This window comes from Numenius arquata, chromosome 17, assembly GCF_964106895.1.
Source record: "Numenius arquata chromosome 17, bNumArq3.hap1.1, whole genome shotgun sequence".
NCBI lineage: Eukaryota > Metazoa > Chordata > Aves > Charadriiformes > Scolopacidae > Numenius > Numenius arquata.
This window is the reverse complement of record NC_133592.1, coordinates 11,778,284-11,796,430: the sequence shown is the minus strand read 5'-3', so window position 1 is coordinate 11,796,430 and position 18,147 is coordinate 11,778,284. Positions and strand designations below refer to the sequence as shown.

The 18,147-nt window shown below is 53.2% G+C and overlaps 1 protein-coding gene across 1 annotated transcript; it reads right to left on the bottom strand.

The window, feature by feature from the left end:
- Positions 1-16,023, bottom strand: LOC141473006 (bMERB domain-containing protein 1-like). Its single transcript, XM_074160307.1, has 6 exons — positions 15,948-16,023; positions 7,925-8,045; positions 4,711-4,784; positions 961-1,075; positions 755-828; positions 1-119 (listed from the first exon to the last, which is right to left on the bottom strand). Exons 1-6 carry the CDS (start codon positions 16,021-16,023, stop codon positions 1-3), a joined length of 579 nt encoding a protein of 192 aa, XP_074016408.1.
- Between the last annotated feature and the right edge of the window lie 2,124 nt (positions 16,024-18,147).

The following is an 18,147-nucleotide window of genomic DNA, read 5'->3' as shown; positions in this document are numbered from 1 at the left end:
CTACATGATGGAGCAAGTGAAGCCACAGCACTCCTTGAGCAGGGTGAGACCCGTTTTGGTCATGTAGGGTGCGGTGGTTTGCTGCCCCCTGGAAGTCATTTTCTTCTCTTTGACAGGAGCTACGGAAAGAAGAATCAATGTCTGCTTGGTGACAAGAGCACAGGTCCATCACTGCTTCTTAGAGTTCCTTTGGGGGCTAAGATGCGGACCCTCTTCTGACCCACAGCTGGGCATGAGGTTCTGCATCCAGGAGGCACATCACCATGTGTGCCACAGGCACAGGGACCTGGGGCTAGAAATGCCTCCCACTGCACTGGGGAGGTGTTCCTCCAGCAATGATGGAGGCACAGCAAAGAGGGTAGCCATCAGAGGCCATGAAGAAAGGAGGACTGGATGGATACCACAACTTATGATCTTAGCTAATGGTGTGATGAAACCTAAGGAGCTGGTTGGAAAGGGTCAGATGAAGTATATCAGCCCTAAAAGGAGACCTACTCGTCCCCATTCTCATGCGACATGCTGGCTGGGAAATGGAAGCATAACATCTGTACCAACTTAGGATGTTTCCACAATGTGATCTCAAGCACCACCATCCCCCAGTTGTCATTTCCCCACACCCTCCTCCAGCAACAGACAGCCTCCAGGTAAGCTGGCCCCATGCAGAGCAATGAAATCTTGGGTACAGTGTCCTTAGGAAGGGGGAGAAACTGCCAGGGAAGTTCAATGCAGGGAATAAAACTCATCAACCACCTACTTGCTTTCTGGAGGTAGCTTTTGGAGAGCTTACTTTGCAGGAACTCTGCCATTTCCTTGTCTTCTTCCCTTTCCCTGTGACCAAGAGATTGGTTAGCACTCAGGAAAGGAGCAGCAAGGCACTCAGGACCATCTGGCAAGGCATGATACAGACCAGAGGACAGACTGCACTGTCCTCAGTACAAGGAATAAATTGCACCCAGCTACCTGAGCCTCTCAAACTCCACATCGTCCACCAGGAAATCCCGTGTTTCCACCAGCTTGTGTATCTGCTGGACCAGCTCCTCTTCCTTCTGCTTCTCCTCGTTGGACTTCTCATTCTCTGAAGCACAGGGAACACATTTAACACACCAACAGGGGCCATCCCGCCCATGCCAAGGCCAAGCTTGCTCTGCTTCTGCTCGACCTGGGAGCAGATGTGAGAGTGGGGGTAAAAGCCAACCCAAAGTAAGCACCTGGATCCAGACACAGGCTGCTAAATAAGCAACAACCTCATCCCAAACCTCCCTGGCCAGAAGGAGACAAGTCTGGTGTCACTGAAGTTTGAATTTTCAGCTTCTCCCCAAAATTTCCATGAGGCTGAGCACTGCAAAATGCAACTGTGAGCTTTGCAGAGTAGAGGAAGGGCCCCTCAACCCTCTGACCTCTCTGGCCAGAGTTGACCATGGCTCCCCTGGGGTCTTCGCCCTGCACTGATGGAGAGGCTGGGTACTGGGCGTCAACAAGCTCAGAAATGTCAGGCTCAGATGTCATCCTTCGGTCAGGATGTGCTCAACCCGCGTTTCCCACGCCAGCACACCCAACCAGTCTCAGCTTGGCCCTCAGCTGTGTAGGGGTCCAGAGACCTCTGAGCCAGGTTCTCTGGCTGAGAAACCAGCCAGGGATTCAGGTGCACAGGGAATTATCAACAAGCCCAGATGACTTGGGAACACCTCACCCCACCATTTATCCCATTCATAGAGAGTCATGAAAACCAATACAATCCAATACGGGTTTTGTAGCCTTTTAATTCCCTTGCTGAACATGGTCCTGGTGATCTCATCCTTTACATCTGACCTTTCAAACCACTGACAGCCCCATTCCCACCCCAGCGACAAGGACGACCACAAGTTTCCAACCAGGCTCTTTTGGATGTGTTATCCTGGGCTGTCACCTGAACCCCTAGAGTGACCTGCCTTGAGCACAGAGGGACCCACTTGTGCCACAGATCTTTGGGTAGTGAGTTAGTGAAGACCTGAAAGCTCCCACAGCACTAGGAAGTCGTGTCTTATCTAAATTGGTACATAATGGTAAGTGGGATATGAGAAGATGATAAGGAGCGTTAAATATAAATGGAGAGCTACCTTAGGTGGAAACTATGACTGTCCATGCTGCAGCTAATTAATACTATTTCTGAATTTCATCCAGCTCCAAAATCAATACAGCACAGGATGGATCAATCTCCAGTCTTCCTTCAGCTAAATAAAAATACAGTGAAATGCACAGTATGGAGCAAACCCGGCAGGCTGGGTCTCAGCAGTTACCTAAACTACGTATTGATTTGTAGTTTAAAGTTTGCTACCTATTGATTGGAGGTGCCGCTGCAGGGGGCTGAGTAGGAGGAACTTCTTGTAATCATCATGTTGTTAGAACCATCCCCAGCAAACAAAGGTTTCTCCTACAGTTGTGGTCTTGTGCAGGGAGTGAGGTCCAGCTTCCCGGCAGAGAAAACCAACCTGGACTGAGGTCTGTCCATCTCTGGAGACATTCAAAACCCGCCTGGACACGTTCCTGTGCAATCTGCTCTGGGTGGACCTGCTCTGGCAGGGGGTTGGACTAGATGATCTCCAGAGGTCCCTTCCAACCCCATAGCATCCTGTGATTCTGTGATTCTGTCTGGGCCACGTCTGCCAGTCTTCTACCACAAAGAGTTAATGCAAAGTCACCCGGCCACGGGCACTACCTGTGTGCAGCAGCTCTCACCCACCTGGTGGGAACAGGAGCACTTTCCAGTGTCATTTGGATGCTGAAAAAATCGGAAACATCAGGCTGCACACAAACATCCCAGCTATCTGGAGTTAATTAACCATCTGCATTCCTGAGTTAGAGCACGTCGGAGTTAACGTGCCTGCCAGGTAAACACTGCACCTTTTTTTCCAACTTGCTGATCTCAGAGTCCATCGTGACCACGGTATCTCTCTGAATTATTAAAGGCACCTTGGTCTGGTGAGATTTCAAGCCCCAGGTCTGTCTGAGCTCTGAGTAAGCACTGACGTGTTTGAATCTTTATCCGTACAAAGTTCAATGCCCATTTTTTACAAATGATCTGCTGCTATCATCTCACAACACCTACGATTTGCGGGATTTTTCCGGCAGAGTCTGATTTGAGCCAAGTTATAAAGAAGACAAAAAGAGCATCCCTGATGCAAGCAGCATATCTGCTCTCAGCTGACTCTGGGAATGCTGAAAAGGATAGAAATGAAAGACCAAAGCAGATGAAGGAAAGCCAGCCACATTTCTCAAGCTCCAGAAAAGGCCAAGTTTACCTCTGGTCCTGAGCCATCGTTTAGGTCATCTTGTTTTATAAATTGGAATACACTTGAATTAAAAGCCCACAAGAGATTGGGGTCTATGTTTTGCAAGCAGCTCCCATTTTTATGGCAAAACCCTCCCCTCCCTTGTCTGAACCTCCCTCTGGATGTAGCCAGGTTGTATTAAACTGATCAAGACCTGCATATCAAGCAGCACTTGGGCTCTAACTGAGTGCTGATGATTCACAAGCGAAACCATGGCACTAGAAAGGGTGCAAGTTTCTTTGAGACAACCTTGGGGACAGAACCGATGAGCTAAGCCGCCGCTCTGGGAAACAGCTGGTCCCTTGTCTGCATCCCGGCATCGCCCCCTCCTACACATTCATTGGTCTCGGTGAGCACAGCATCCTCAGAGTGATACTTGTGGTGGTCCAGATCTTAATGCTTGGATGGGTGCAAATAAGCAGGGAAACATCTCCCACCTGGTTCCAAAAACACACATAAAGTCCTTCCTGGGGATGAGGGTGTGCTAGAAGGAGGCACGGTGTGATGGACACAGCTTGTGGGGAAGCCTTTCTTGCTTGCTCTCATTCAAACCCTGAGCTGTTTGGTGTGTGCTTCTGCTGAATACTTTGGCTGAGGGGGATCATTTAGAGAAATGAGGTTGTGAAGGGTCAAGGCTGGCTCTGGCCGCAATAGGCACCTGGGGGGTCATGGTCATGGTAAGGAGGGAGACAAAAGTGGCATTTCCTCCCAGCTGAAGGTTTTCACATATTTCCTTGGACTGTTTGCCTTTTTTCAACATCCCGAATGATGAATTCACCTAAATCAGGGACATCAATGGACCCCTTTGACATGATGGCCCCCCTACACCCATCCTATGTTGGTTGCAACCAGGAACCCTTCCCTGGCAGCTGCTGCCATTTGCCTGACACACATTTCTGACATGGCCACAGCAAGAATTCACTGTTTTTCATGTACTTGAGGCTCATCTTCCCTCCTGCTACTTCCAAAGCAGGGTGCCTCCATGGTGTGGTCTGACAATGTCCCCTGCTTGTCCTCTCAACTCATTTGGGGATCCAGTGTATGTGGCAGGTCCCACTGTGTCGGCATTTACTACCACCTCCCTCAGCTCCTGCCCTCCTCCTATACCAGACCCATGCTCTTCCTCAAAGGACTCATGTTTTTTCTCCTTTCCTGTTTCCTCTGCCTTTCAGCCCAGGCCTGGACAAGGACTCCCTGGCAGTAAACAGCAAAGATCCCAAGAAAGATCTCAGCTCAGACCCAAGGAGTCACGTTTCCTGATGCTCAGGCACTGCCTGCAGCAGCAGTGTCCCTGGGAGCATCCCGGGGTGGGAGCCATTCAAGAGCTTCTTGTATTTCACGGAAACCTTTCTGCTGATGGCAGTGGCAGGGTGCAGCTCTTGGAACCTTTACAAAGTCTTACCTGGAAGAGCAATGAGTTTTTGAAGCTCCTGTTTGAGCCGGCTGATTTCTTTGCAAAGCTGAATGTCGTCCATCCTGCAAAGACACAAATGAAACCACTGAGGGAAAGACTGGGAGAGAAAAGGTTCAGAGCCTCTGGAGCAACAGCCAGCCAACGCTGGAAGGCAACATGCTCAGTGTCCCCGGCGGGGAGCACAGATTTACCTGCCTGCTCATGGGAATCGGCAGCCCACTTCAGCCAGCTTTGTTGGAGCTACCTGGGTTGTGCCACTGGTTGTTGGCAGTGAGAAATCAGCCAACACATTTTTCACCTAGACAGAGGCACCATACCTCCTCCTAAGCCCTACCAAGCACCCCAGCATCTTAGCATGAACTTGCCAAGGCTGTCCAAGCCTCTGATGTAGAAGGACTCCTTGGACGCTTTGCGGCCCTCATGTGAAACCGTCCAACCTGGAAGAGCACAGCTGAGGTTTCTAGGAAGCTCCAGTCCATGAGTGACAAGAAACTCCAACATACCATCTGTGTCTACAGGTGATACAGGATTGATTTATGAGCTGGTGCCACCTTGAACATATGTGCTTTTGGTTCCCTTTGAAGCGTGTGTTACTAGAAGCCCTGTCTGCATCTTCAGTAATCCTGCTGGTCCTTCCACTGAGTCATGCTGTCCATCCCTTCTGGGATGAGTCATACTTGCTGGAGCTACTTGAAGATGCAGCTTTCTCAGCTGAGCCGAGGACACCAGAAAAATTAATAAGGGAAGGGAAAATAAACGGATTGATGAAGAGGGACCTTATGAGATGCTGCTGTAGGAGGAGATCATCTCAGGCGGAGGAAAAGACTTCCTCTTGGCTCTGTCAGACTTTTGCTCCATCTGACATTGCCTTCATTTGTTTGTACACTGCACTGAGTAGGTCCACTGATGCCAACATCTGGGAGCTGCATGTGGAGAACAAGGAGGTCTGTTTGTCCTTTTATTGCCTGCTCAGAGTCCTAGGGTGGCCAAGCCCTGAGCTTGTGCAAAGAGCACCAGGTCTGCAGGGGACACATGGGCAACAGGCTGATCGCTAGTGATCCACTTATTACAATTAAAATAAACAGTCAAATGATAACTGAAATGTTATTAAAATTAAATTGGAATTTAATTCTGTAAAAACTGATAATGAGAAAAATAAATGGGCAATAATAAAAATTCTCATTTCAGTAAAACTTGGGAGAGATTGCAGAGACAAGGACCCAAAGGCTGCTGCTGGAGCGGAAATTACTTCTACCACTGGCGATAAAACTTAGTGCAGCATCAGCCATGGCCACGCTGCCCCCGACCGGCCCCGGGGCACAGATCAGGGCACTGAGAGGGTGCAGTGCAGAGCTGAGTGTCCCACAGGAATTCCAGACCTTTCTTTTTGCCCTATAAAAGGAGGAATATTGGGAGCTTCAACTTCTTCTGCAGCACAGACATCTCACAAACGTTGGAACGTTTTAGTTGGACATTTCCAACAAGAAGAAAACACCGATGGCTATCGACTGACCAGATGGGTCACTCCTCCGTTTGGCAGCACACCAGTGATGTCCACCGTTCTGAGCCCCACCATGCCACCAATCCCGAATATTACATTTTTTTTCCTCTGTTGGGAAAAAAAGGCTTCTTTCAGCCCTACGTCCCAAAACTTTTTAACCTTCTCCTGCTGAACCCAGCTCTGGGGATCCCTCTTCTCCAGCAGTGATGCTCAGGGAAGACCTGGGCTCTCCCTGCCTTGCAGGGCCACACTCTGCAGAGCTGATGCTCGAGTTCCCCCCGACGCCTCCAAAACACTCAGACACAGAATCCTGGCATTTCCAAACTTCCAAGTGATCGCTCCTGCAGCTGTGCCCACCCTGGTATGTGGTTTCTGTAGGTGATTTCCTTTTGTTTTCCAAGAGCAAGCCAAGGAAGAAACCAAATAAAGGGATAAGAAAAAGCAAGAGACGTGAGTTTTGACAGTACCTGTGAGATTTAGGTACTGGTTGCCATGGTAAACATTTAAGAACTAGACTTTTTATCATTTCCAAAAATCCTTTTCAACAATATATTCAGGGGGAACTGTGCCTCAAAGAGGTCATCACTCTAAATCTGAGCCTCTAAACCACACTCCAGCTCATAGCTTCCCCAGACGGGGGATTTGCACAGGCATTTCTTGGGCTTTGGTGATCCCTCTAGTGCCAGTACCAGTGGGGACCCAGACACATTAAAAAAGCAGCATATCGAGTGCTGCAGCCCACTAAATATGATTTTTGCCATTACCAGCAAAAGATCCCAGGCTTTGTGTTGATCTCACAGCATGGGATCTCAGGACTGGGCTGACTATAGCAATTTAGTGGTATTAAAAGGATTAATCAACCCAGACTATGAATAATTGGTCCTTTTCCTCCTAGAACATAAAATCTCTTGATATGCCCAGGGAAAATATTCTTTATCGCCCCCCATGCTTTATCACCTGGTTAGTGCCACTGCTATGCAGTGATGATTTGATTGCCTTAAATGCGACAGGCCTACAGATTTTTACTCAAAATCTGCTTTGATTATTGAAATGGACCCCGGAGAAAACCCTTCCCTCCTCATCTGGCTGCAAAGACTGTGCTGGGAGAGCAGGACACTGTGTGGAGATGGGCATCAGGCACCGATGCTGGTCCAGCCCCAAGGCCCGCCCAGCCCCGATGCATCCCGATGTCCTCCAGCAGCCAGGGGATACAGGAGAAAAGGAGGAGCTGGGTGGATGTGTAGTATTTCAATATAGGGAGAGTAAACTGTGATCATCTGGATGTTCAACAGCTTGTGCTGGGGCAAACAGATATCTCCAGAGAGCAGCAATGAGCCACTAAACTTCAGGACCCTTCCCAAGCCCATCCCAAGAACCATGCACTGAAGAAGAATATGGACGCACTGGGAAGACCCACAGGGTGCCTATGGTTGAATATAGAAACAATTAGTGTAGTTAAACCCGTGCCATAGACTCTGCTTGCATGGAAATAGGCTGGCTCAACTCGTCACAGCATCAGTGACAGCTTTGTAACAGGGACCTGTTGAAGCCCCTTCTGGGAGCAGGGCCCAAGCAGTGGGAGAGGCTGCGCTTCCAAGTGGAAAAGGAGGTGGAAAGTGGCCTCAGCTCTGCTCACCCCTGGGGATGATCCGTGTCTGATCGGGCAGGCAGAAAACAGTGGGGGGGAAGGCAGGTACTCACATGTACCGCAGCTCCGACTCCCTCCTCACCAGGATCTCCCGGATCCTCTCGATTTTGAAGAGCTCCCCTTCAATGTCATCGATGGTGGTGGTGGAGTCGGCCATGGAAACGATCTCGTCCTCTGCAAATGAAACAGGAGCCACGTTAGCCAGGAGATGGTAAACACGCACCGACGGACAACAGGGACCACAGGGCTGTCACGGGGACCCCCCTGCAAACACCAGACCAGTGTAACCACTAACCCCGTGTTATGGTTTGAGAAACCCCATAACAATTTATTGTCATTTAGACAATTATTCTGTTACCTGATGACCCCTGCCCACCTGGAAAGGGGAATTGGGGAAAGCAAGGAAACCCGAGGGTTGAAATATAAATAGATTGAATAGGATAAGACTAAATAATTAACAATAACACTAAAGAACCAGTATTGATCCCGATACCAATATAAAATAACAAGGACTATCCCCAGCCCATTCCATCCCAGGGAGCCGTGCACTCCCAGCAGGGACAGCCAATGTGGGACCCTGCGAGCGCTGCGGCTTCGGGAGGAAGGGAAGGGCTCAGGGCTCTGGCACCGGGGCAAGGAGTTCTCTGGACAGTGGCCATCAAGGGAGAGAGACCTATGCAGCAACCTGTTCTAATTTATATTGAATGTGACGATCATGGTATGAAATAATCCTGTTGGCAGCCTGGGTCAAGTGCCCGGGTCTCACTCCTCCTCATCCCTGCACCTGGGGAGACTCAACAACACGGAGACCTTGAATCCCACATCCCAGAGCTGGCTGTAAAGTAAATATTTTCATGAATTCAGACACTAGAGTCTTCTAAAAGTGCAGATTTCCCCACATTAGAAGTTAGCCCTGTGTCGCTCAGCCCAGGACACACTGCTGGGTGCTGCAAGAGGAGACGGCCCAACAGGCACGTGGAAAGGCAGCAACACAGGAAAGCGTGTTGAGCTGCCCGTGACTGCATTTTGCCTTCATTTATGCTTTCTGTGAGGCTGGGCACCGGAGCAGGTCTGCTCTTTGCTGCGTTACCATCAGAGCTGGCTCGGCTCGCTGAGCTCAGCTCCGAACACGCATGCAATATGCATGAAGTCTCGGCATGAAAGAGGACCTCGGAGGCCAGCAGGCCACCTCCTCTGTGCTTGCAGCTTTCTGAGCCTTAGAAACGAGGATTATTTTGCCTGTTTGTGCTGGCTTTGCAGCACACCCTCCTCACACCCAGGCTCTGCACTGCTGAGAAAGCCCCAGGTTTCCAGGGGTCTTCCCCTTTGCTTAACAGCAGGAGGCCAAGGGAGATAAAAACTGCTGGAGGGAAGGACAGGAATATCTCTCCTTTTTTCCAGAACCACGTAAGCCTTGGACATCTCCAGCACATGGACAGACACCCAGAGACATGAGCCTGTCCTCCAGTATCACAGAATGGTTTGGGTGGGAAGGGACCTTTAAAGGCCATCTAGTCCAACCCCTCTGCAATGAGCAGGGACATCTTCAATTAGATCAGGTTTCTCCGAGCCCCATCTAACCTGACCTTGAATGTTTCCAGGGATGGGGCATCTCCCACCTCTCTGGGCAACCTGGGCCAGTGTCTCACAACCCTCAGCGTAAAAAAATTCTTCCTTATATCTAGTCTAAATCTACCTTCTTTTAGTTTAAAACCATTTTCCCTTCTCCTATCACAACAGGCCCTGCTAAAAAGTTTGTTCCCAGTATGTGCCAGGACCGAACGCTGGGCCCATATAGCACAGAGGGGCCTCCTAAGGAACCATGGAGGTGAAGATCCCATAGCCAGTCCCTTTCCATCACAGGCTGGATGAAGACACCCCATCCTTCCCAGCCCACTGGGGGAAACCCTGTTGGTACCCAACAGGGCAGTTGGGCTTCCTCAGCCTCTGAAGTGCTATAACGCACTTGGGGAAACTGAGGCAGGGAATCATAGAATCATAGAATGGTTTGGGTTGGAAAGGACATTAAAGACCATCCATTCCCACCCCCCTGCCCTGGGCAGGGACACCTCCCACCAGACCAGGTTGCTCCAAGCCCCCTCCAACCTGGCCTTGAACCCCTCCGGGGATGGGGCAGCCACAGCTTCTCTGGGCAACCTGGGCCAGGCTCTCACCACCCTCACAGCAAAGAATTTCTTCCCCAGATCTCATCTCAATCTCCCCTCTTTCAGTTTAAAACTCTTCCCCCTCCTCCTATGGCTCCCCTCCCTGATCAAGAGTCCCTCCCCAGCTTTCCTGGAGCCCCTTTAGGGACTGGAAGGGGCTTTAAGGTCTCCCCGTCATTCTCTCTCAGTCCATTCTACCTGCCCAAAAGGGCAATGTCCTTTGCTTAGGGAAAGAGGCAAGAGCCTCACAGCAAAGTACGGGGAAAAGGGGCTATAATGTATATTTTAGAAGAGCGCAGTGGCCAGCCCAGGGACAGATGGGACAAGAGGCCAGTAACCTCAATTCATTGCTCCAGCCACCACGCTCTGCCTCCACTGGTTTACACACAGATGTCCACTGGTTTGCACAAGACCATCACACTGATTTACACGAGGACGCTGCGCTGATTCAAACAGTGCCTGCGAGCCTGCACATCCCACAGCGGCTCCCAGCCCATTTTATGGGGAACCTGAGGGACAGCCAGCTCCCGCCCCCCAGCCTGGTCTGGCTCTTGGAGACACATCACTGAGCTTCTTATCAGTGACACGCAGCAGCACATTTGTCACACACCGGCTAATCTGTCTCTCCTGTGATGGGGAGAGAGGGGGCTTAGCGGCTACAGCAAAGCCAGGCTATGAGAAAACATTAAAAATTATATACATTGGGGGCATTTTCTGCTCCCTTTGAATCTCCACAGGACACATTTCCCCTCTGCGACTTCGCCTTCCTGCAGCTTGGGGACTTTCCCCACGCAGGAAGGGGGAAAAGTACAGCCAAGGAGCACCAGCTCCAGGAGCAGGATTTTCCGGGAGGCCAAGGTCGGGAATGGCAGATGTTGGAGCTGAAGTGTGTGGCTTGGGGATCCCAACCGGGACCCAGGCCAGTGCTGAGGGTAACAGGACAGGAAAACACTGAGGCACAAGGCAAACCACGCTGCACTGGTCCTCTACCCATCATGTAAAACAGCTTGAGAACTCATTCCGGGGTGAAGCACGTTGCCATGGCTGTTGGCAGGAAAGGTTTAACAGTGGAAATACGGGTGGTTTGGGTTAGCGTGACTGGTTTGGAGAACAGTTTTCTGCTGTTTCTGACTTAGAAACTCATGAGGACTACTTGGAGATTATCCCCCTCTTCCCCCAGCCACAGAGGCCACATTCAGCAAAAGCCAACTTGTCGAATCCTCTACCGTTTCCCACTCTGTCAGGATGCTCTCAGGGACCAGTGGCTGCTCAGTACAGACCAACAAACACATGGGTTGGACGAGATGTGGGGTTGGATGAGCTGCCCTCCCTCAGCTCTTTGCTCAATGCCTCTGCTGAAAATTTGCAGAGAAACCCTCCTGTAGCTTTATTTCTATGGGCCTGAAGGGGGTTGCTAGGGGACTGGACTGTGGTTGCTACAGGACCAGGATGTGGTTGCTAGGGGACCACAGTGCGGTTGCTAGGGGACCGAGATGCTGAGGTCCCTCATCCCGAGCATCCTGCTGCTCTGCCACTCCAGAGATCCTCTTGCCTGGGATATTTTGCTGCACCCACATCCAGCACCACCGAGCAGCCGAGGCCATGCCCTGGGGACAGGCAGGATCTCCCTGCAGGTGACGGTGGGGCACACAGATGACAACACACATGAAGGTGCTGATGGTACAGCCGGCGTGTGGCTGTAGGCAGCCACTCCCTGGGGTTTGGCTGTACTTCAGTGCAGCTCGAGACCTGTCAGGAAAAAGCTGCATTGCTTTAAGCATCACTTCTGTGACAAGGCTGTAATGACAAGGCTGATTACAGATGCACCAATAAACAACTGTACGAGCTTACTGCAGCCTTCATTAGCCAAGGACAAATCTAATCACCCCTAGAAGCACAAGGGTGGGGGGTCTTGGGGAGGGGGACTGTCACTCCTGGCCTGGGTGGGTGGGTGAATAGCCCAGAATATCTTTGATCACTGGTGGCAGGAGTATCTGGCTGAGGTTCTCAGCCAGCTGTTTCCCGGTGGGTGAGTTCAGGGGTTTGAAACAAGTGTCAGCATCATTTCTTCGCCCTTCTCATCTCAGAACCTCGCTAGCAGAAGCCATCCCAGACAGGAGAGGTGGATCCTCACCTGTGTACAGGAAGGGAGGAGGTGGCAGTGCTGGGTTTCTCTCCCCTGTCACAGCAGAAGGCTGGGATGTCACTTTAGGCAGCTGCCCACAAGAGTGAGAAAGCTCCTGGCTCAGCTCTGGGTGGGTTCCCATCAGAGACAGGGAATACTGTGTGGCTGGGACCACCCCACCCAAGAGGAGGTGCCCTCACGTGCTCTTTGTCACCAGATGTCACCTTTCCATAGGACACTTCTCAGCAGCCTCCTGTGAAGTGGGGACAGCGGACAGGTCTGTATCACACAGCAGAGCAATGGCTGCAGGACTGGAGCTGGAAGCTCTTCAGCCCTTGGCTGTGCCTTCGGGTGGTGTGGTTGGGGTCATGGCACCCTGCATCCCTCAAGCAAGATGTGTCCTCAGGCACTGCGAGGGAACTGCTCACCAAAGCAGTAAGTCCTACACAAGAAGCTCTAAGAGGAGAGTCAAGTGCCTGGAACTGCTTAATTTAGGGCAGAAGCTGAGGGAGGACAGTCCCAGGTGCTCCTGCAAAATGAAGCCCACGAACCCTGGGAGGGAGCACCTGGACAAGGGGACACAAAGCTACCCCTCTGCACCAAAACTCTCCACTAAACCTCACAAGAAACCAAAGAATCCGTACGGGTGACTAATAGGCAGCAGACAGGATGGGAAGATGAACTTGCTCATAGAGCATCTGCCAGCACCTGCCCGGTACCACAGGTCATCATGCCAAGAGCTGAACATCTGAGTGAGGGCAGGGGCTGGAGCACGGGATGGATGAGGAGAGGCTGAGAGAAGCAAGTTGAAGGGTTGTTCAGACACTGGAATGGGGATCAGAGAGGTTGTGGGGTACCTCCTGGACAAGGCTGTGAGCAACCTGATCTACTCAGGCTGCTTTGAGCAAGGAGTTGAACACAGTTATCTCCAGAGATCACTCCCAATCCAAACTCCTCTGTGACTCCATGTAATGAGATGGAATTCCAGTCTGTGACAACCAACTGGGATGTGCATGGATCTTCCCTGCTAGCTCAGGAGATGCTGTCTCCAGACAGATATGGGGTGATGCTGAGTTCCCGAACCCCAGCAGCTACAGGCATGGGCCAGATCACAGCTTTCCTGAAATGGTGGTGAGACCGAAGGGCACCGTGAACCTCCCAACCTGTGCGATGGCAGCGACACCATACAGCAGTCGCAAACGGTACTCAGAGCTCATGAGGGATTAAAACCCGGCACATCCTTCAAGCAGACACATGGGCAAAAGATTTCCCTGGAGGTGCTTTCGCCAAAGCTAAGAACGGGTTTCTTATACCTCTCTCAGTGCCTGGCACCAGCGGGGGCCTAAGGCTGGGATGTTTATTAAAACTGTGATTGAGCTCACAGTCCTGAGTCTCCCTTTGGGGCTGGAGAGGGGATGGCACCCATGTACGGCTGTGCTGCCCGGGGGTCCCTTTGCTCCCACGGCTGTGGAGCCAGATGCAGAAATCAATCCCACGCTGCCCGGGCAAAAGGATCCCCGACTGGCACCATTTCAACCCAGCAAACCAAGGAAGGGCAGAAAGCTTCGATTTAAACTTGGAGATGCTCTAATCATCGCACATGGCCCAGGGGAAGCAAGTATCGTTAATGAGGAGTCTAATAGCCGGAGACTTCCACTCCATATGGCTTTGGTGAAAACATTTAGACAGCCAGCAGCAAGCCTGAGATGAGTCACAGCAGCAACCAGCGCAGGGTTGAGTTTCAAATGATTTACTTCATGATTAAAGTTGGGCGATTGATTGACGGCCCCCTGTGGAGGGGGTCAGAGCTCTTTACTTGGCATCCATCCCGAGAGGCCTTTAACTCAGCTGCCTGCTTTTCACTGCCCAAGGCATGGGCAGGGGGCATTCAGCCTGTTAAAATCAGCCCTTGCTCCAAAAGCTCGATAAGGAGAGCGATGGTAACCCACTTCCCAGCTCTGGGGCAGCCTGGTCAGAGGGGGTGCCATCCCCACCACCTACACTGTCTGGCAGGAGGGACACAAGCCTCCAGGATGGCCAACGCACAGCCGAGCACTCTGGTCCCAGAGGACACGATCCTGCTGAGGTGGGAGAGATCACAGCTCCTGGAAGCCTGCAAACCATGGCACTGTTTCCCTGCCAGTGCCCCCTCCACTAACCCAGGGAGAAACCTGCAGCCTTGGCCCGTGGCAGTCAGGGGAGACCTCTCTGGCTGTGTTTGTGTAGCCCCTGGTACAGCCAGCACCACTGGGGTCATGTTAGACTGCCATAAAAAACACCAGATTTCGTGGGTGAGGTACCACGGGACGACTCACAGCGGGTATCACCAGGGGTGTAGACCCTCCATGACATCCCGCTGCTGTGTGTGTGTTCCCCTGGTCACCTCCTGAGCACAAGCAGGGCTCAGCGCTTCACAGGGTTGGCCCGAGATTTCCTGGGCTGGCAGCAAACAGCAGAGCAGCGTTCAGAAAACAGACACCAACCATTGCCACGTTCTCGCCCATCCTGAGGGTCCCCCAGGAGCTGGGAGTTTACAGAACTGCATTGAACCAGCAAACATCACAGCCACCACAGCCCTGCTGGCCAGCACCTGAGGGGGGAAAGCCTGGGCCATACCTAGCATCCCGAGTCCAGCAAGTGTTTGACCCTTCCCTGGACCACCCTGATGTCAGCCAGCTGCTGGGAGCAGTGGATCCATGTGATGGAAGTGCTTAGACCCCCCAAGGGCAGGGTCTCCACTCTTCCCAAGCAGGGGAGGTGCATGGGGGAAGGACACCATGTTGAAAGGCACAAAGGAGAAGGACTAAAACTTCAGGCAGCTCACCAGGGAGGTGAGCAGCTTCACGGGCAGCACCCTCACACAGTAGTGCTGAGCAGGATGCTGGAGTTTGCTCCATACCTCCTTCCCTGCCTTTCCAGTTGCCTGTCCCTATCCCGCTGGGTGCAAGGGGCTAAGGGGGAGCAGAAAGCGATGGAGAAGGGGAGAGGTTGGAGGGACACCACAGCAAAGGGGCTGCGGGTGCTTCCCCTCCACAGGATGTTGCCCACAGCCCAGAATCGGGCCCCTTCCTCCCACCCCACGGTTGGGGATTCTGCCCTGGACAATCCCCTGGTCAGTGTCCCCACCTCGTTTTGCACTGGAGGAAGCGGTCAGAGAGGGAAAAAGGCAGCGAAGGACAGGGTGAGCACCCCAGTCTCTCGGTCACAACCACGCTCACAGCCGGGGATGACAGCACAGCGGCTCCGTGTCTCTCCGGGCAGCATCACCCGGATGGCGTGCTCCATCCCTCCTTCCATCGGCCCCTTCCCTCCAGCCATCCCTCCTTCCCTCCATCCTTCCTCCTCTCCAGCCATCCCTCCTTCCCTCCATCCTTCCTCCCCTCCAGCTTCCCTCCTCCCATCCAGTCCCTTCTCTCCGTCCTTCCTCTCCTCCATCCACCCTTTCCCTCCTTCCATTGACTCCTCTCCCCCATCCAACCCTTCCCTCCCTCCATCCCAACCTCCCTCCATTCCCCCCTTCCCTCCGTCCTTCTCCCCCCGCCCCGCTTCTTCCTACCCCACTCCCCGATGTCCGCGGCGCAGGGGCTCCGGCGGTGCCGGTACCGGTAACGGGGAGCAGCCGCGGGGCTCCGGTTGGTGGATGAAGCCGCCGGTTCCCCCCCAGCTCCCGGGACTCGGGGTGCCCGGGGAGTCCCGGAGCCACCGGGGTCGGGTCGGGGGCGGGAGGGGGGGGGGAAAGTTTGGATGGTGCAGCGGCCCTGCCGGTCCCGGTCCCGCCGTGCTCACCTGGCCCCTCGCCGGCGGGCGGCCACCGGGTGGACTCCAGCGATCCGTACCGGGGGGGCGTCCGGCTCCCCTCCATGCCGCAGCCCTGCCCGCTCCGCTCCGCGCTCTCCGCTCCGCTCCGCCGGGGCGGGCGGGGGCTCCCGCCCCCCCGCGCCCTCTGCCGGCTGCCGCCCCCCTGCGCCACCGCCCCGCTCCCCCCGCGACCCCCTGCAACGTCCCCCGGCTTGTTGCCCCGGGGTTGGACCGGCTCGGCACCCCCTTTAGCCCAGAGCGGCTGCTTCGCACCCCCGCAAGGCTCCCGCGGGGGGGGGTGGGGGGGTGGAACTGGGCGATCTTGAAGGTTCCTTCCAACTCCAACCATTCAATGATTCTACGATTCTGTGAAAACCGCAGCAATAAAGGCATAAAAAATACAAGCGGCCCCGCCTGGCACAGCAGGTTGGGCGGGGGGGTGGGGGGGGGAGCAAAACGCACGCATCCTGGAGGGTATGGTTGGGTGGGCACACGCGTGGCTCCTGTCAGTAAAGACAACCAGGCTTCACAGAGCCCGTGTGGGACAGGAGGCGTGCTGCGGGGGGGTGAGGGGTTTAACACCAAACAGCCCCCCCATAAAGACATAGCATCATCCAATGGTTGGAAGGGACCTTAAAGACCATCCAGTCCCACCCCCTGCCCTGGGCAGGGACACCTCCCACCAGACCAGGTCGCTGAAAGCCCCGTCCAACCCGGCCTTGAACCCCTCCAGGGATGGGGCAGCCACAGCTTCTCTGGGCAGCTACACTTTCCAGCAGAAGTAACTTTTCCCTATGGAAAAACACAACAGGAGGTGTTTAAAACATGTTCAAAGATACCATGGAATCACGTGTGTTGGCCTGAAATTCGAAGGTTTGTTGGCAACACCCACAGCAGTGGGGATCTCAACCATGGGTGCTGCCCCTCTCCGGCCGGGCTCTCCTGCAGGACACAGCAATGACCAGTCCTACCATCTTGAAGGTTTGTCCCAGCAAACTGGTACAGGGCAAGGCGAGGACAGGGTGTGGATTGGAAACCCTCCCGCTCACTCACTGGTACCAGAAGCGTTTTCTCCACTGAGGATTCCCAACCTGCTGTCCTCTGGAGGCACACACCTCGGCAGCACCTTCCCCAAAACACACCTCCTCTGCTAGGACACCTTTCTCTGCTAGGGCATGCCTGCAGGTGGCACTGATGTCCCCAGGCTGGCTTTGTGCAACAGCACAGGTCCAAGGGGAGGGTGAGGCTGGGCTAAGGGACACACCACCTTCAGGATGGGGCTTAGGGACACCCTCCAGCACATTTTGGGAAGCGCCACACAAAGTCACTGGGCTGGAGAGCAGTCACTGGGCATTGGAGAGGTGAGAGCCAGGCCCAGGGGAGCAGCCTGTGGGGTTCTGCCCCCCCCTCCATCCTGTCACCTGGCTGTCCTCACTCCCAGCTGGCGGTGACATTGCTAGAAGTTGACAGTCAATGCAATAAAATAAGCTATTGGTGAGCAAAACCGAGACAGGGCAACGTAAGGGATGGGTGAGGAGCATCACCCCCTGCAGAGAAACACCAGCCTGTGGTACCTGCTGCCAGTACCTCGCAGCATCCTTGTCTCTGGATGCTCCCCCCGCAATGAAACTGGCTGCTGAGCTAATCCGTATGAAACGTCCTTACTGGAAATGACATAAATCTGAGGAATATCTTGGAATTCCCATCTCCCAGAACCAGAGAGGGGGTGCTGATTTTTGATCCGGTCCTGTGTTTTAAACCAGAATGTGTGCAAGGGAGACGGTGCTTCACTCACCGAGGATAACTGTGGCATACAGACAGAAGGAGGAGACAAAAAGTAAGAGTTTGTGCATTAATAAAAAAAGGAAAAAAAAGAAAAGAAATATAAAAAAAGGAAAGGACATGGGAGCTGCTGCTCTGGGTTAGAAATGCAGGAGCAGCACCTCGCTCCAGCAATCCCCGGAGAACACAGAAACGTGTCTCAGATGGGAGCAACATGAAGCCCCAAGGCCACAGAGGTGTCCCGTAACCCACCCCAGCGCTGGGGCGTTTCTTGAAAAATACAAAGTTTCACTATTGAAATGACTTGTTCAGGAATGCCCCGAGTTTTGTTTGTAAGGCAGCTGCACGGTAATTTTAACAGTTAGGCGGGCAAAGCCCAGCAGAGGGTCACAGCCACGTCGGGGGG

What these genes read in the sequence shown, in the direction of transcription:
- LOC141473006 (XM_074160307.1), bottom strand. Translation starts at nt 16,023, where the DNA reads ATGGAGGGGAGCCGGACGCCCCCCCGGTACGGATCGCTGGAGTCCACC. An exon ending in GAGTCGGAGCTGCGGTACAT is followed by an intron (nt 4,785 to 7,924) that starts GTGAGTACCTGC and finishes GTGTCTTTGCAG; the next exon opens with GATGGACGACATTCAGCTTT. An exon ending in AAAACTCATTGCTCTTCCAG is followed by an intron (nt 1,076 to 4,710) that starts GTAAGACTTTGT and finishes CCTGTGCTTCAG; the next exon opens with AGAATGAGAAGTCCAACGAG.